Source organism: Gymnoscopelus braueri (assembly GCF_963280865.1).
Source record: "Gymnoscopelus braueri genome assembly, chromosome: 14".
Taxonomy (NCBI): domain Eukaryota; kingdom Metazoa; phylum Chordata; class Actinopteri; order Myctophiformes; family Myctophidae; genus Gymnoscopelus; species Gymnoscopelus braueri.
In genome coordinates this window covers 34,139,167-34,157,050 of record NC_137619.1, presented here as the reverse complement: position 1 = coordinate 34,157,050, position 17,884 = coordinate 34,139,167, and the positions used below count along the sequence as shown (strand labels likewise).

Below are 17,884 nucleotides of genomic sequence, written 5' to 3'. Positions count from 1 at the left end.
ATAAAAACCACAAAAAAACGTATTGGCTCATTTTGGATTCTTTCATCATCCATCTTAGCATTATAATTGATATCACATCCAGGAGAGAGACTTTAATGGTCTTGTAGCTCTTCCAAATGGTATTCAGAGACAAACATCATGTGGTTCTTATGCAGCCATTAGGTCAGCATTGTGGAGGACAGCCTTTGATATAAGCAAACAGAGGTTTGCTTGTCTTGCCTCTGACCTGTCGTCCCAGAATTCCTGGTGTTTCTCAGCGAGGACCTGACAACATCCTTGCAAGCCAGATGAAGTAAAGACCCACACCCCATATCACTGCTAGAGACCACCACTCTGACGTTATACTGTACGTTGTGTTATAAGTGAGTGTGTGTTTGTGTGTGTGTGTGTGTGGGGGGGGGGGGTCATTTGGCAAAATGATGAGAAGGAGGCTAATTTACTTGGGTCTGCTCAGCCAGATACCCACACTGAGGGTTCATTTAAGTCTGTGCTAAATTGCCACCGTATTTTTTTATTGCAGTGCATATGATGATTGATTCATTACCAGAGGCAAGTTTTTTTTGACTGGGATCCAAATGATTTCCTATTAGAAACACTCTTACAGTACTTCTAAGTTTTTTTTTGAATGCCCTCAAGCTTTTCGCGATCGTTGACTGTTCATTTGTTCATAAACTCTTAAGATCTACGAAGAATGCAGTAAAGCCTGGCAGGCTTCCCACTAAAACTGTCATATTAGCCAATTTCCACGTCGACTTTCTTAAATGCGGGTCAGCCAGCGATATCCCCTTCAATTTGTCTCTTTAAGGGCCACCGACGAACTAAACATTCCAGAGCATGACGTGCCCATTCCCAGACACATCTTGAGGTTCTTTATCTAGCCCTGACGTCCGTTTCGAGTCCCCATCCTGTGACTTTGGTTTCCTGGACAGATGGGAGTATTTGGTCCGTTCATGAATGCTATGCCTGTCCTTGTGACCCAGATGAGGGCTTCACTCACTTGATGATTGCATCGCTGCCCAACTATTTCACATTGCATCATCAGTGATGATTACAGTACACACTATGACCGCAACCCTCTTCATAGCCTTGCCAGCATGTCTTTCCCCACATGTTGGCGGACGCCCCACACCGCCCCCCACCCACCCTTTCCAGGGGATGCTGTTACACAGTCCGTGGGTTCTGGTTACCATCACCCTCCATGTGTCAAATTCAGAGAAACGTCCTCCCGGCCTCCACCCGTCTCTGTCTCTTCCTCCATTTCCCCCTCTTGTCTATCTCTTTAGGCACCAGACCTCTCTCTTGAACAGACTCACTCTCTCGCTCATGAACCCACACACATCTCTCTCTCTCTCTCTCTCTCTCTCTCTCTCTCTCTCTCTCTCTCTTCCCCCCTCAGTTACACCCAAAGATTTCATTTTCTAGGAAAATGTTTGTGGTTTAATGTGTTTTTTTTTGGCCTCTATAAATAAGAATAGTTCATGACACTGCTAACACCCTCTTCAAACCCCACTGGGGATGTTGTGGTTTTAAAGGCAACAATTAATTTCTCAAGAGGAAACAAACGTCAATGGACGTCACAGCGCCGTAGTTCTTTCCAAAGCACACATGTTGATTAAACAGGGTGTCGTGTTCTTTAGGGGCGTACGTGGGGAAGTTCTCAGCCGCCATACGAACACAATCTGTATCCAATAATGTAATGGTTCTCAAAGTGGGGTCTGACGTCCCTATGGGGATTACCCGGAGTCCCCTGGAAAATGAAGAATAATCAGATTTCTCTGTTATTTAATTTACAGGTAATTTCATTGTGGAAATGTTTCAGCAAGTGGGTATACTTATAGGTGCAGGCCTTTTAATTATCGCTTTTATTCTAAGAATCTTTTTTCCTAAATTCCTCATTTCCAAATTGGTCGTTGCTCTTACATCAATAAACATAAATGTGATGCACAACCCACAACAGCCCTGAACTCATAATGAATCCCATCATGATGGCCCTCAAGTCATCTCTATAATCTTTCACAGACTGTTAGATAGTTACAATGAGTCAGTATTTAACACTTACCCAGGGGTAACCCAACTGATTACAGCGTCACTAATAACCAGGGGTCATCAATATGTCCGTACATGGACAAATGTGTCCGTTGCAAGACTTGTTCTTGTCCGTGATTTACTATGACACTATGGCACATTAGGAGTCCACCAGTAGGCTACAGTGGTTCTCAAACTTTTTATTTTCAAGGACCCCCATAACTCTGAGAGTGTAAAAATGGAACCAAATGGACCCATAGGGTCAATTTGGTTCCATTTGTACACTCTCAGAGTTACAGACCTGTAATGGTCCATTTGGACCACTTTCAAGCATCCCCCGAAGGTCCCTCAACCCACTTTGAGGACCACAGCACTATAGTAGTATACATTTAGAGCTAACTCTGTTTCTGGTCATATTTGTACCTCCATGGCAAAAAAAATCCACCACAAGCCGGCATGGCGATGAACCCAAATACAGAATTTATGCTCTGTCATTTGATGGTGGTGTGGCACGGATGTGACACGTTGTGAGCTTGTAGATCAGCTATTTTCAGCGCAAGGACACCATCCTACAACGGAGCATAAATTAAGCATTACTTGGGTCATGAGCGTAGAGAATTAGAAGCGTTCACAGGAATGCTCACCCGCGCAACTGTGGTCCGGCAACTCATGTAGACCCTTTGGGATGAATGATGATGTGGAGACCAACTCATGTAGACCCTTTGGGATGAATGATGGCGTGCACATGGCTGAATCTGAATTCCTGGCTGTCTGACGCACCAAAGTGCCTGCTTTGATTTAATGTCGGAGTATGTGTGACTGAAATAAAAGTGAATGTATAACTCAAAGACTATGACAACACATGCTTTATATAGTCTTACACAAAACATTACCCACTATCTTAGCTATCTGTGTCTTCCTTTCCAACTGTGTCTGTTTGCTATTTCCGAGCCATAATTGACATGATGTAATATCCATTTTTTTCTGTCATAGTTTATTCCAAACTTCTTCATACATAGAAGATAAGGTAAGTGTCCATAAATCCAAAGGCATTCCAAGAGAGCCAACTTTCAACTTAGGTTGTGTGTGCGTGTGGGTGGGGTGGGGTGGGGGGGGGGGGGGTTATCCCTTGTCCAGGGGACATTCATTATAACATAATCATATATGCCACCATTAGAGCTTCAGTATGTCATGTCACGTTCATGGTGGCCCATCACCATGCATGATTAGGACAATTCATACTTAAACCACTTAAACACCAGCATCCGTATTGTGGGGAAAGCTTTCGCTGACAATAGCAGATCGACAACGCATCTGAGCTTGTCGATCTGCTATTTTCAGCGAAAGCTTTCCCCACAATAACAGAAAACAGAAAATACACTAGTATTGAGCCCTGAGGGACTCCGGTTACCCATACGGGGTTTAAGTGCAAGGGTTGGAAAGCATTGTCTCAGGTGAAGCTCCAGAACCTTCAACTGACACAGTGTTCCTGTTCAGTTGCGTAAAGATCTGATCTGGTGAGAAGAAAAGTAGATAATGATCATGGTATATATTTTTGCAACATTTTCATGGTCATCAATCCATTCAGTGACCACTCGTGCCCTGTGGATGGAGGCATTGTCATCCTTGAAGGAACCATGCCTCTGCATGTAGGCTATACTGTAGGATAGAGGGACAGACTACTTCACCATTGGAGTGTGATCACTTGCAATGGGTTAATTGTCTATGATTGAATTGCCTCCTATGAGACTGGAAAAAGCACACACATACATCCATCACAACAGAAAAACAAGACAGCAGAAGGTCTCTATTGAGAATGAGACCTCAGGACTCAATGAGATTTCCTGAATAATAGGCTAATTAATTAATAACTAGGGTAAACAAAATAAAACAAGTAAAATGAAATAAATACCTGCATGTATAATGCTTTTATACCGCCTTTCTTTCCAATGTTTTGGCAATTAGCTGTAAGTGCTCATTCTGATGTGTATTGCCTAGGCATGGACTATTTAGATTTTTTAAAGAATATTTCCAACTCTTTAAATACAGTTATTTGATAAGACGCTGCTATAAAATGGGGGTTTTGTCGGTGTCTAGACCGCAGAAATTTGATGTCTCCCCAGGACCCAAGCTAGTGAAAATAGCAGATCTACAAGCTAATTTTTTTTTTCTAATTTATGGAATTTCTTTGATATTTTTTCTTTATCTATTCATTCATGGAATTATTTTGAAAAATCTTTTAATTTGTTTTTAATTCAGAAAAAAAAAGGTTATTAATTTTTTTTTTAATAATAATAATTAAAACCAAAAAATAAAAGGATATTTACTCGTGACCCATAAAAATGTGTCCGCGACCAACAAATGTGTCCCGACCCAGTGTTTGGGAGCCACTGCTCTAGGGCCCCCAAAAAGCTCTCCAAACTTTTTTTTTCCTTCTTTTTTTTGTAGGGTTCAGCCCAGCCCCGCTGAAGTGTGTGTTCCAATAAGCTTCCCACTCCTGACGTCATGTCTGCCGCAGATTGGCTGTTCAGCCCCTGACACTAAACTCCTGCCCTCCTCAACACACTGAAACTTTTGAAAGACTTTTACATCTCCTCTGCTCTGCGGGGTAAAAGTATCGCACATTCGTCCCCGTTGCAGCTTTGACATCTTGCTGCCACAGATAGCTCCCCTCCGGAATAGAAGGATATATGGTGCTTTTTTATTCCGCTTTTAGACCCCATATGCATAGTAAAACCTGTTTTTTTCCTTCTTTTTTTTTTTTTTTTAATACATGTCTCGTTTTATTTTTGACTTTTGTAAGTTATAAGCGTACGCTTTTAGTTGAATGTTTGTTATAATTTTCCAATCTGCTCGGAGGTCGATGATGTCTACAGGAATATGCTCAGGGAAATAGAACTTTTTCACTTGCGATAAGTGACAGGAGTTCATACTGTAATATATATACACACACACACACACACACACACACACACACACACACACACACACACACACACACACACACACACAGTGCGCTTTACACACACGGACCGCAGCTGAAACAAATTACTTGACCCTCCTGTTCTTCAGTTCCTAAAAAAGTTTCTGCGCCTTTGCTGTTTCTCAGCGGATAAATAACGGTGTGGATAATGGCTTGGATCAGATGGGACTTCTTATTATTCTCCATAGGTTTGTTGCTTGTTTCTCCGGTGTTCGTGTCCACGGATCAGACTCTTCCAGGCTTTAGGAGACTGTACGTGCTGCAGCCTGGACCCAGCGGCTCGGACAGGGTGCATGTGAGCTCCATCTCGTCTCATCATCAGTCCTCCGGTGCCACGGGGCAGCAGCCGGCGACCTCCTACAGCTTCTCCTCTGGCCAGGTGGTCCGCACCCGCAGGATGGGGAACCAGGCCAACCCGATGAACCCCATCCCGGTTCGACTGGACCAGCAGCAGTTCACGCAGCAGCATCAGCAGGTCATCCGGCACACCAGCAGCAGCAGCAGTCATAGTCATCAGAATCACCAGATCAAAATGTCAGGGTAAGACCAATCTGTATGGGTCACGACTCACTCACAAGTAAATGTCAAAACATTAAAAATAAAAGTATATATTTTTTTATGAAAAAAAATTGCTATGATTTTTCAAAAGAATTTCATGAACAATTAAATACAAAATTTAAAAAAATCAAAGAAATTAAATAAATTAGAAGCAAATGTTTAAGAAGTAGCCTAGTGAAAATAGCCGCTCACAACGCAGCAGTGTGAGCTTGTAGATCTGCTATTTTCACTAGTTTGGGTACTGGGCAAAAACATCTAATTTCTCTTTTGGGTCTTGAGCTAAAAAGTTTGGGAACCACTGTACTAGACTACTGCTGCACAACCTCATAACTGATTGAAGAAGTTATGGGCAGCAGGTCATTGGGCACAGCAGCCATAACGTTCATCAGAAAACACCGGCTCAAAATGTCAGGGTAAGAAGAAATTGAGGTTCAGAAGGTTTTGAATGATCAGAAAAGCTGGAGTGGGCATTTATAAGTGTGAATTCACACTTGGGTGTGTGCTACTTGAATAGAAAAACATACTAGACCAATGGTTCTCAAACTTTTAAATTTCAAGGTCTCCCCTTAACTCTGACAGTATACAAATGGAACCAAATGGACCCTAACAGGTCCATTTGGTTCCATTTGTATACTTATACTGTCAGAGTTACATGCTTGCAATGGTCAAGTTAGACCCCCCTAAAGCCTAAAGGAACCCAGAGAGTCCTTGGAATCCACTTTGTGAACCACTGTACTAGACTACTACAACCTCATAACTGATTGAAGAACTTATTGTCTTACATCAAAAAGTGTTGCGCCATCAGATAACTTAACTTATTGACAATGCTTTTACATTCAAACTCTATTAACTAATCGCTTTTGTAAACATGAACCATAGCCTAGTACTGAGTAACACAGGTGAGATCAGCGAGTATAACTAAGTAGTAGCCCTACCTAATAGAATCATGTTTTAATGAACATTTAGATCAAATGCTCTAACCCCTGGCTGGTCAAAGGACATGACCCCTATTTCTCCCATATAGAGGTCTGTGTGATTATTAGTGAATACATTTCAACACCTTACAGTCAGACCTCCACATACAGTACCAGGTAGCCTACTATAGATTCATACTTTACTGAGATACAAGGCTGGAGGCAGTGGAGGGGACAGGTGAGGTAAGGCCACTTGTTGTGCTGCCTGTGTGTGTGTGTGTGTGTGTGTGTGTGTGTGTGTGTGTGTGTGTGTGTGTGTGTGTGTGTGTGTGTGTGTGTGTGTGTGTGTGTGTGTGTGTGTGTGTGTGTGGGGTGTGTGTGTGTGTGTGTGTGTGTGTGTGTGTGTGTGTGTGTGTGTGAGAGAGAGTGTGAGTGTGTGTTAGTGTGTATGTGTACGTTTTTTGCAGTCCTTATCACTGTGTGCAGACAAACAGTCACCAGCTGAAGAAAGCCTCTTAGCCAGTGAGGTGAAATATGATTGAGTTGAAATGCAGTGTTTTGACTTCTCTTCTGCTGTTTGTCTCTAAAGCATGCGTGTGTCTGCATGCATCTCATGAACATGACCATAAATCCACAACAATGTGTGTGTGTGTGTGTGTGTGTGTGTGTGTGTGTGTGTGTGTGTGTGTGTGTGTGTGTGCGCGTGCGCGTGCGCGTGCGCGTGTGCGTGCGCGTGTGCGTGTGTGTGTGTGTGTGTGTGTGTTATGAATGTGGGACCTGCTACAGCAGTGGTTCTGAAAGTGGATTCCAAGGACTCAGGGTTCCTTTAGGGGGGTCTAGCTTGACCCTTACAAGTCTGTAACTCTGACAGTATACAAATGGAACCAAATGGACCCCTTTAAGGGGAGACCTTGAAATGTAAAAGTTTGAGAACCATTGCTACAGTATATCTCATCCCTGTGTGATTGTATTTGCAGGGTGAATGTCTGTGGTGGGCAGTGCTGTCACGGATGGAGCCAGTCCCAGGGATCACAACGATGCACTAAACGTGAGTTCACCACAATGCGCAACACAATACAGCACGAGTACAGTATAACACAACACAACACAGTATAAGAACACAATACAATACAGTGTAACACAACACAATGTAATACAATATATATACGTTCACACTAGCGGCATCGAAAGCTACAAAACAAACAAGCGTGGTCACTGGTCAGCTACATTGCAGAGTCGCTGTTGAAGTTTTGCTCAAGCCACACTGCGTAAATGAAAAGGGTTAAATAGCACAGGGAACTGGTTAACAGCAGCAATGAATTTTTCTTCCTTTTACGGAATGGAGCAGGAATTGTAGGGAGAGAGAAGGGGAGTGGAATCGGCTGAAACAAAAACGTATGATTGATTGACACTTCACTGCATCATTAGAGCGCTGAAAAACATTGAAGCCAGCTCAACTTTTTTGTAAAGTGTCGGGTGTCAATGTGCAGCTGTCACTGGCTTTCATTGAAAAGGACTTGTGAACACAGCATTACTCCTGTAAACATTTCAAAAGCAGAATCAACTTTATTGTCACATCATAGGTTTACAGGTGTAAAACAATGGGTGAATTTCGTTTTTGTGCAAAGCTCCATCCATTTGATGTGACAATGAACTTGGAAGTTGAGGTTGAATTGTAAAAATGAACCTTAGGTGGGTCCATTTTTACACTCTCTGGGTTAAATGAACACCGCGAGGATTTTCACTGTGCAGACAATCCTGAACTCCAGCCAATCTGCTCCAGGCAACCACAGCATTCTCCCCGGTGGCTGACAGCAGCCTCAACATCCCTCTGTTCTGTTCTGTTCCTTTGGTACTTCACTACCCCCCCACCCCCCCCCCCCCAACACATACACGCACGCACACACGCACGCACGCACGCACAGAAGGGACTGGAGAAATATATTTTCTATATATCATGTGCTATCTCACAAACACTGAATCCAGCCATTCCATCCCTCCACCTGGAATCCCCCCCTTCTCACACACACACACACACACACACACACACACACACACACACACACACACACACACACACACACACACACACACACACACACACACACACACACACACACACACACCCCATTATGCATATACATTAGAGCATGTTATAATATTACACAGGGACTGTTCTGGTGTTGCAGTTGTGGATGATTAACAGTGACAGATCGTTCAACAGCTGTGTTCTATGGTGGCCCTTTATAGAAATAAGAAGGGGGGGGGGGGGGTGGCGGGGGTGGCGTTTGGCTGACCTGGGATCTGCCCACCTGCGGTATACCGTGATTAAACTGTCTGTGTTTTTTTGGTCCTCCTCGCTGCTGTCGAGTCATGAGAAGGCTGTTTTATGGTTTTTATTTTCACACAGAATGAACTGTGAGAGTGTGTGCGAGAGTGTGTGTGTGTGTGTGTGTGTGTGTGTGTGTGTGTGTGTGTGTGTGTGTGTGTGTGTGTGTGTGTGTGTGCGGGTGGGCGCACACAGCACCTGTGTCTGTGTGTTAGGGCAGAAAGAGAAACAGGTTTGTAATGGATTATACCTCTTGGCCCAGACACACACCGGCCAGATCATATTCTTATTCGACCGGAGGGCTTTACCAGCTTGTTATATAAGGAGCAGACAGGTTCTCCACAGCTCCAGGCCTTTTTCCTGCATGGACCTCCTACAGGGAGAAAGATTGCTTATGCTCAGGCTCCGGGGAGGTGCAGGAGGTCCCCAGGTTTCCACGTTTAATAGGCCCCATTGCAGCTGGCTCTGTCAACCTTGTGGACAGCTTGTAGGGGGACCTCAGAGAGAGAGTGTGTGTGTGTGTGTGTGTGTGTGTGTGTGTGTGTGTGTGTGTGTGTGTGTGTGTGTGTGTGTGTGTGTGTGTGTGTGTGTGTGTGTGTGTGTGTGTGTGTGTGTGTGTGTGTGTGTGTGTGTGTGTGCGTGCGTGCGTGTGTGCGTGTGTGTCTGCGTGTGTGTGAGTGAGAGAGTTAATGTTTTCACATAATGTCAGTGTAGGTGTGTGAAAGTACAAGAACATGTCGTGTCTGTCTGGGTGTTTGTTTTTGCCTCGTGTTTATGGCTCAGTGTTTAGTCAGCTATGGACCATTAGGAGCTGTTGATAGCCTGTACATGAAAGGTTCTGTGGCCATTCTGTGGCCCCTGCAGGCTGGCTCTTTCTTAAGCAGGCTCTTATTGGAGAGAGCCCGATGGGAGGGTGCATGGCATTGTGGGAGGGTTAAGGTTTTGCAAGACGTGTAACTGTTGCATGGAGAAAGAGGGCTTTTGGTTTACATTGATACACTGAAGACAACCAGTCCTGGACAGCACTGATTGGCTCATTTTAAAGTCAGAACTTGAGTCATACCATACTCCCATTAGCCATACCCTGATATAAGTGGGAGCTGAGGACTGGAATCCAAGGTGAAATGTGTCACTGTATGCACTCATTGTGTTGAGTTAGCTTATTTTTCTTGATATAGATTTATGTGCTTTCTGAGAAATTGAAAGGGAGTTCTTAAAAGCATCCTCCCTTCTCTGTGTTGTGCGTGCAGGTCAGTAGGTGCTGCTAAATTATTTCGAATGTCTAAATTTCCACTGTGAGCCATGTGAATATTTCCTGCTGTGAAGCTGGAGGGAGGTGGTGAGAGCAAAGACGTTTTCACTCACATTTGCTATTAATCTGTAGCAGTGGGCTGCTGTAGGCAAGCCTCATAAATATGATAGATTTTGCAACTGCGTTTGATGAATTAGTTATGTGAATAATATTCAACTCTTCCCCTCCCATTCTCTTTGCGTTTGTTCTTTTGCCACATGGAAAAACAGAACGATAAGTCACACTATACTATAGTTAGTCATACGTATCTGTGAGTTTCATTCCAGTCTCTATTCAGCTCTGTTTGTTTTTCAACATCAGCTTCTTCCTCTTCTTCGCCTCGCCTGCGATAGAGGACAGATAAGGTTGTAAAATCCACGGTTAGATTTTTAAGCACCCAGACCTCTTCGCCACACACAGCATTAACAACAAAGGTTCCTAATAGAAATGAATCACATTGGTTCTGGTGCTGGGTTTTACACGTGGCCACAGTAGCCGGTTAGCAGCCATGCATAAAGTGCTCTTTCAGGTTGTCAGTCACAGCAACAGCCAGCCCAACCTCCCACCAAGACGGGCATTTTAAATCTTGTGCATTAGTTAGGAGCTGTGAAAATCTCACCCTGTCAAATGTTAAGCAGCAGCATATTTAATCCTGGATAATTTCTGTGTAAGTCACGGGCCGTGTAAAGGTTTTAGCATAGCTTTGGAGGACTTCAAAAAGAAAGCACAACTTAAAAGAAGAGTGACAGTCATGACATTCCTCCTTAACATACTGTACCATGCCTCATAATTCATACAAAAGTGGCGATTTTCCCAGAATAGCCGTACCTTTCATGCCTTGTTGTCTGAAAAAAAGCCTATTTTATACTTTTTTGCAAGACAGTCGCTTGACAATCAGTTATTTACCGCACCTGACACAGTTTTGAGACAAAGTATGAATTTGTCTTCATAAATATGTTACACTTGACTTAAGAAGAAAGACAGACAAACCCTGGTTTGGCGTCGGAAGAACATACTGTCCATGTTTGGCTTATCACCTTGGCATCAGCTGCAGACATGTGATGGCAATGCACAAAACTCTGCCCTTTATCCATAATGGACTATGATTCAATAGAGATGATGGTGAGCCATTCCTGGTAATTAGTGTCCTGGCTGAAGTAAAATGTCTGTGGATTATTGAATTGCTGGGTCAGAATAAGGCTCTGTCTTGTCCACTGCAAGTGAGCTTACCATCTCTGCAAACAAGGAGTGAGTATATTCTAGTGGAATTGACCCATAATAGACTACTGGTCTGACCGATATCCACACAAGTACAGACATAACGTATACTGTTATATACGCCTCTGTTACTGGATATTATAATCATATAGAATACATCTTGGTAATTCTACCTTGCATAATTAAATCTATTTTTACAGCAGTTAAGTTGTATGGACACTGCTGGGATGCTGAAGGCGATGTCATCAATCAATCTGTACTCTCTCAGCTAGTGGTTCAAACTGCACTCAACTGAGTAAAAATGTGCCTACTGTATGAACTAATTGAGTATGGATTTCTATATTTATGCAGTCATGTGTTTATTATTGTTTGGCTGAAGAGTGGCGCTCAAACCTCATCATCAATGATCATGATCATCATCATACTATCACCAGTGACCAGACTTAATCAAGCATCCTGCCTTCATAAAAGTTTTGGAAAAGCTAGAATATGGGAATTGTGCATGAAGTGAACGGTTTGACAGCCTGCCCAGGACCATCTCACAGAGGACCCTCTCTTACAGAAACTAGCCTGTCTCGACTCTCGACCAGACCAAACAGAACATGAGAAGATTTCATGTCACTTTTCATTGCACAACGCAAGAATCTGTCTTCATTTTTCGGGAAGCTATTCTGTCTTACTTTTCTTTCTTGCTTTTGTTTAAGAGCAGTCTGAAACTCCTTTCTCTTGGGGTCTGCATGTCTTCCAAAGACGTCTCAGGAGGAAAAGGTAGCCAAGTATTGCCGGCTGAAGATGAGAGAAATCCAATAAAAGTCATGTCATTAACTGTGCTGTTAGTTGCTACCACGTTCAAATGTCCCTGAAACAGAGGATCTCTTTCAGGTTTAATATCCTGGTCTTCTCTCCTCTCCTTTTTTCCCCTGCTAACTTTCTTTCTCTTTAAATTTAGAGTAGCTAATACATTTTTCTACCAATTTAGTCGTCAATCCTCCCCACACATTTCTGTGTTGCCACTGCTATTGTACCCCACTAGATCCCCTGCCAGTTAGGAGCCCCCACCACAACAAAGTCCTACTCCTCCCACTCAACACCCATTGGTGACAGGTGTTCGTATACTATAGACACTCGGCCAAGCCGGAATGCAAAGTGATGGATTTGAACCCAGATTTCAAAATCGTTTAAGATTTAAAAAATATTTTTGTGAGAGTCCAGCTTTGGACTCTGCAGTGATGGACAGGTGCACATTCAGAAGAGCACATTCATAGCAAGGAAATCAGTCAGTCTTTCCTGCCGGCAAAGACTGAAATTGTACAAGCTAACGAGTCACAATGCAACGCATTGTTAGCTTGAAGATCAGTTCTTTTTGGCAAGCGACACCGTACTATGGAGTATAAATTAGGCTTTAGCTCACCACCAGCACCAGTTCAGCTCTTGCCGGAGGAAAACCTGGACGGCACCTCCTGCTGTTGAAGAAGTTATTCAAAGGCTTAGGTAGGTAAAGTGGGATGAGCATAGACGTTATCAGTACAAAATACCCAGCAAACAGGAATGTCTTAATTGACTGGGCTCCCTCTGTGCCCTGTGAGCCGCTTTGCTGAACGTTTACCATGCTTTCCCCATTCAACATACAGCAACTGCAATCACCGCAGACCACTCCTGTGTGATCTCTACTGATGGACACAATAATGAGCTCTAATGGGCCCGGCCACCGGGCATTGAGGCCCAAACTGCCTGAGTCAGCAAGTTGCCAGGTGTTCTTTGGCCATCCCACCAAATGAAAAGAGGCGAGAGGAGAAAAAGACGTCAGGCAAACAGTCTTCTCTTCCTTCTTGTCAAACATTGCCATAAAAAGACCTAATTTGACGGGAGGGAACATATATGTATATGTATATAGAGGTTTGGGCTGCTATCCGGCCCTCACAACTAGAGTTTGTACCGCATACCTATGTCTAAGTCATAGTGTCGGGGCTTTGTCAGAGTACCCGTTGTGCCCGCCTGTCTGTGTCCCTTTTATGCCCATATATGGAGATCGTATATGCCCATACCCTCTATATTGGCATGCCCATATATGGGCATATTGATCGGCGGTTCTGGACAACCGCATATTGGAACCACTCGGCGGCCGGCACCGTACTTCCCTCGAGTCCTTGCCGATGTGTGAGCCGAGTTTGAAGTCAGTCAGTCCCATATATGCACATGAGTCATGATGACCATACATGCCTATATACAGTATATAGGCATATAGGGTTTGTTTATGGTTATGTCTAAGTCATAGTGACATGCCTACGGTATATATGGGCGTATCGGGTTTGTTTATGGTTATGTCTGAGTCCGATTGACATGGCCGTGGTCAGGTTTGTTTATGGTTATGTCTGAGTCAGAGTGACGTCAGAGGTCCGCCCGCCGGTCCTCCCTTTTTGAATATAGGGTATATACAGTATATCATTTTTTTAATAATGAGTAAGGTCCACAGGAGGCATTTGATAGCATCCTCTCCCCCATTTTATTAAGGCAAACATGCAATATAATTTGTATATTTTGCACGCTTTGCATCATGTCTTAATTGTGTTTCTAAATGATAGGTCATAACATTCAGTTCAATGTCACTACTGCATAAATGGCAAACGATCAGCATTGAACATCAGTCCAGTCTATTCATGTCACAGCCGGAGAACAAAGCGGTTCCAGTATAGTATTGTGAACACGCCGGATATGTAATCTGCTGGGGTTTATATATAAAGTCATCGCAGGCCAGTGGATTGATAAGGCCATCTGCTGCCCAGGGGGAACAGAGAGGCCCATGGGATTGCTACAGACAGGTGCCTTATCACACAACTAATCTGGACCCGAGGGCCGAGGGGGGGGATCAGGTAAAGCTGAATGTAATATCCCATATATTCATGTCATATCCTTCCCTAGCCGCCTATTTCTCTATTCATTGAACATCTGCCTTGGCCATATGCAAGGCTAAAGAGGCTGTCTGTTGCAGCTACCCATTTAGTCTGTGCAATTCCCTACATTCACATTGGGTTTCACAGATCTGGCATCAAGGCAGTGACACAAAGAAAGTCATTATATGCATACATGCCTCTCAGTTTATGTTTCTCACCTTAGCCTGCTACCACATGAATGCAAGCACACAAACATATGTATGGCGCATACACCCACCCCCCACCCCCCCACACACTCGCGGCAGATATTTGGAACTCTTGCCAACTCGTAGTAAACCTCAGTGATCAGCAGCCACAGTGTACTTTCATCGGAGAGAGAGGATGTCACTTTAAGTGATGTATTTCCTGTCGCCGGTTAAATGGTAAGTCGGCATCAGTTATTTCGTCACCCGTGTCAAAGAACAGCGCTCTTATGTAGCGAGTGAGAGAGGTGGAGCTATTCACAAAAAACAGATGGCAGCCTCAGTTCTAGTCCCACTCAGGTGCAGGATAGTGTAAAATGAAAAATATTTACGCTAGTCGGAAAAGAAAGCAAAAAAGAAAAGGCTGTGCCCCGAGTGGAAAATTGTAGTGTGGTTATATTTTGAAACCTAAACATAAGACTGCGTCAAGGGAAAAAATACAGGAGTGATGTAATCTTTTAAGTAATTGCCCCTCAGTGATGCCCATAGTAAGAGGCAGGGGAGGGGGATGCTTGGTTACCCTGCATGTGCTCATTAGGACCCCATGCTTTGAGCAGTGAGAAGTTTTGACACACAGAGCAAAAGTTATTTATTTTCTTCATCCTCTCCAGTGCCGACTCTGAGGCAGATGCCTGACATGCCTTTTAGTTTCTCTTTCATTAATCACTTTCACAAATCCAAAAGCCACTAATTAGGCTAACAAGTTGAGTGAGGCACAGAGGGGGACACACCCTCAGGGACCCTTGAGGATTCAGGGAGGGACAGGCCTCTTTTACGAAACCATTTCCGCTAGCCTAACTTCACACACACTGTACACATGTGGCGCACCATTGGTAAGTGCAAAGAATTGCACAATAACAATTCCACATAAATTAAATGTGTTTGTGAATAATTATAATTATTTGCGAATGTCGGCCCACCCGTGCCAAAATGACATAGGCACATATTTATGCATTTTTGTGTTACAGCTTCTGATTTACGCATTGTTGCTTTCCAAAATATCATCGGGTGCTAGAACCCTACAGCATTCATTTTTCAGCGTTCCTTGTTCTGTATAGACAAGGAACAGGGGTGTTGCTAAATAGACTACTAAAATGAATGTTACACAGTATGACTTTAAATGTTATGTCTCTGGGCCACTAGCAACATTGCTTGGGCCACTAGCCACATGGCACGCATTGTCATTGAACAATGGCAGCCGTTATCTTCTCCCTTGTGAGAATGGAGCTTAACTGTAATTACAGGCTAACTGCCAGGCTCCTGCACAACTTCAGGAAACACACTCGCATACAGTGCAACACATGCGTACATGAGTGCACACGCACGCACACGCGCGCACGCACACACACGCACACGCGCGCGCGCGCGCACACACACACACACACACACACACACACACACACACACACACACACACACACACACACACAGACACACACACACACACACACACACACACACACACACACATACACATAATGATGCCCATCAAAGAGTCCAGAGGACTTAATTGATTGCAGGACCACTTCCTGAACGAGGGAACTCTTAAACTCTAAGCATTGCTGTGTGTGGGTGGATAAGCTTGCATGAATGTGTCTATTGAATTTTCACAGACAATATTGATTTAGTCAAGAATGTTCTGTAGGTTGCTGCCCAATTTTCCCTGAGAAATAACCAAAAGAATAGCTACCAGAGGGACCCCTGAGATGACATCATATTATGGAATTCAGCATGGGAACTTTGTGCATGTACTGTATTTGTGTGTCTGTGGGTATATGGAGGACCACATGTGTGTCTACTTCTAGGTAAACTGCTCATGTTTGTAAATGTTGTCTATATGCTTACATGTGTGCATCTGTTTCTGTGTGAGCACGCGTTCTGTCCGCATCACTATCTCTTTCACTCACTGTCTCTCACTCTTTGTGCCGCAGCCAACTGCATACCCCACTGCCAGAATGGAGGAATGTGCCTCAGGCCCCATCTCTGTATCTGCAAGCCTGGTTCCAAGGGCAAGGCATGCGAACAGAAGACGGTGCCCACCTCCCCTTTCCCAGCGCTGCCAGGGAATGGTCACACCAACGGACACACCAATGGTCACACCAATGGTCACACCAATGGACACACCAATGGTCACACCAATGGGCACAACGTGATACCCCAGCGGCCGATACCCCAGCAGGTTCTACCACAGGGTTATGCCCCTGTTCCAGTCAGCAACATGGCACAGATGAGACTGACCGTCAAGCAACCATCCACGTTGGTCCGGCCTCAGTACATCCAGCAGCAGTGAGTATCATTCATCACCAAGCATTGCACACCCACCACCAAGAATCCCAGTGACATCCATGTCTGTATTGTATGGTTTGAGAGGCGTTTGGAAAATCGAGTTTAAAGTGTCATTCCCCACCAATGTGGTTTTGCTTCACACCTCCTTACAGTTTATTGGGAGAGGCGTCACCGTGTTATTTTCTTTCAAACACCAGCTCCAGGCTGGTCTGAGGGCTCATCTGTGGATAATCATACAGGCATTCTGTTTGCCCCCCCCCCAGCCCCACCCCCACCCCAAGCAAAATCCACATGACATTAGCACAGTGAATATGGAGGTGTTTTCTGCAGGGGCGTTTTTCCAACGGAGCTACCCCACTGTGGTGTTATGGATTACTGTATCTAGCCAGTACACTCTCATTATCGCCATCCATCAGTGTTGATAGGTAGACTTTCTCCCAGCATTTTAATAAAATGCAGTTGAAACGCCACTAACTCCTGCTGCGGTTAGCTGTTGGTTTGTTTTCCCTGTCACTACAGTAGACGGCTGGAAAATGTGCAATCGCATCAGACATGGCAAAAAAAAGCCCCCCTCGCTTGTCAAGTCTAATCGGAGGGAATGCAGACCTGAAATAAATCTCTGTTTTTCAACTGAATGTGGGGCAACGCGTTGATGGAAATGTCCGAAAATTACCTCGCAGTGTCCATGAAATGTTGGCAACAGGGCAAGGGCGACTCCGATATCGATGAATGATATTTAAAACGTTAATGAATACATTTATGGGCTATGTTCTACGTATGCTCGTTGTAAAATCTCGAAGGGGCTTTTTATGCATTGCTCAGGCGAGAGTAATTGCTACCAGATCTGTGTCCTCGAAAGCTGCTCTCAATTTCCAGAGGGGATTTATATCTTTATGGAAGCTACTCTAACCATCGCTCATGGCAGCAGAGGAACATGTCATCTGATAGGATGAAAAAATATTGAAATAATCTCCAGGTCAATGAGTCTTAAAGGAGAATTCCGGACAAATTAAGTGTTATCTTTGATGTCTCGTTACTCACCTACCGATGTGAAAAGTAGCGTTCTTTTTTTTCATATATTCCCCTGTCGTCATTTTTTAAACACCCTCCGTTGTTATAATGGGAGCGTGAGGGTTAGTGAAGTTCG

General features: G+C 44.0%; 1 protein-coding gene across 4 annotated transcripts in view; it reads left to right on the top strand.

The window, feature by feature from the left end:
- Positions 1–4,636: 4,636 nt before the first annotated feature.
- ltbp1 (latent transforming growth factor beta binding protein 1) overlaps positions 4,637–17,884 on the top strand; it is a 167,653-nt gene continuing 154,405 nt past the window's right edge. For all 4 annotated transcript variants that reach the window (XM_080448614.1, XM_080448613.1, XM_080448615.1 and 1 more), the window contains exons 1-3: positions 4,637–5,548; positions 7,458–7,528; positions 16,383–16,737. In XM_080448614.1, the coding sequence (XP_080304740.1) occupies positions 5,157–5,548; positions 7,458–7,528; positions 16,383–16,737 (818 nt within the window). In that variant the 5' untranslated portion in view covers positions 4,637–5,156. The remainder of the gene's footprint in view (positions 5,549–7,457; positions 7,529–16,382; positions 16,738–17,884) is intronic.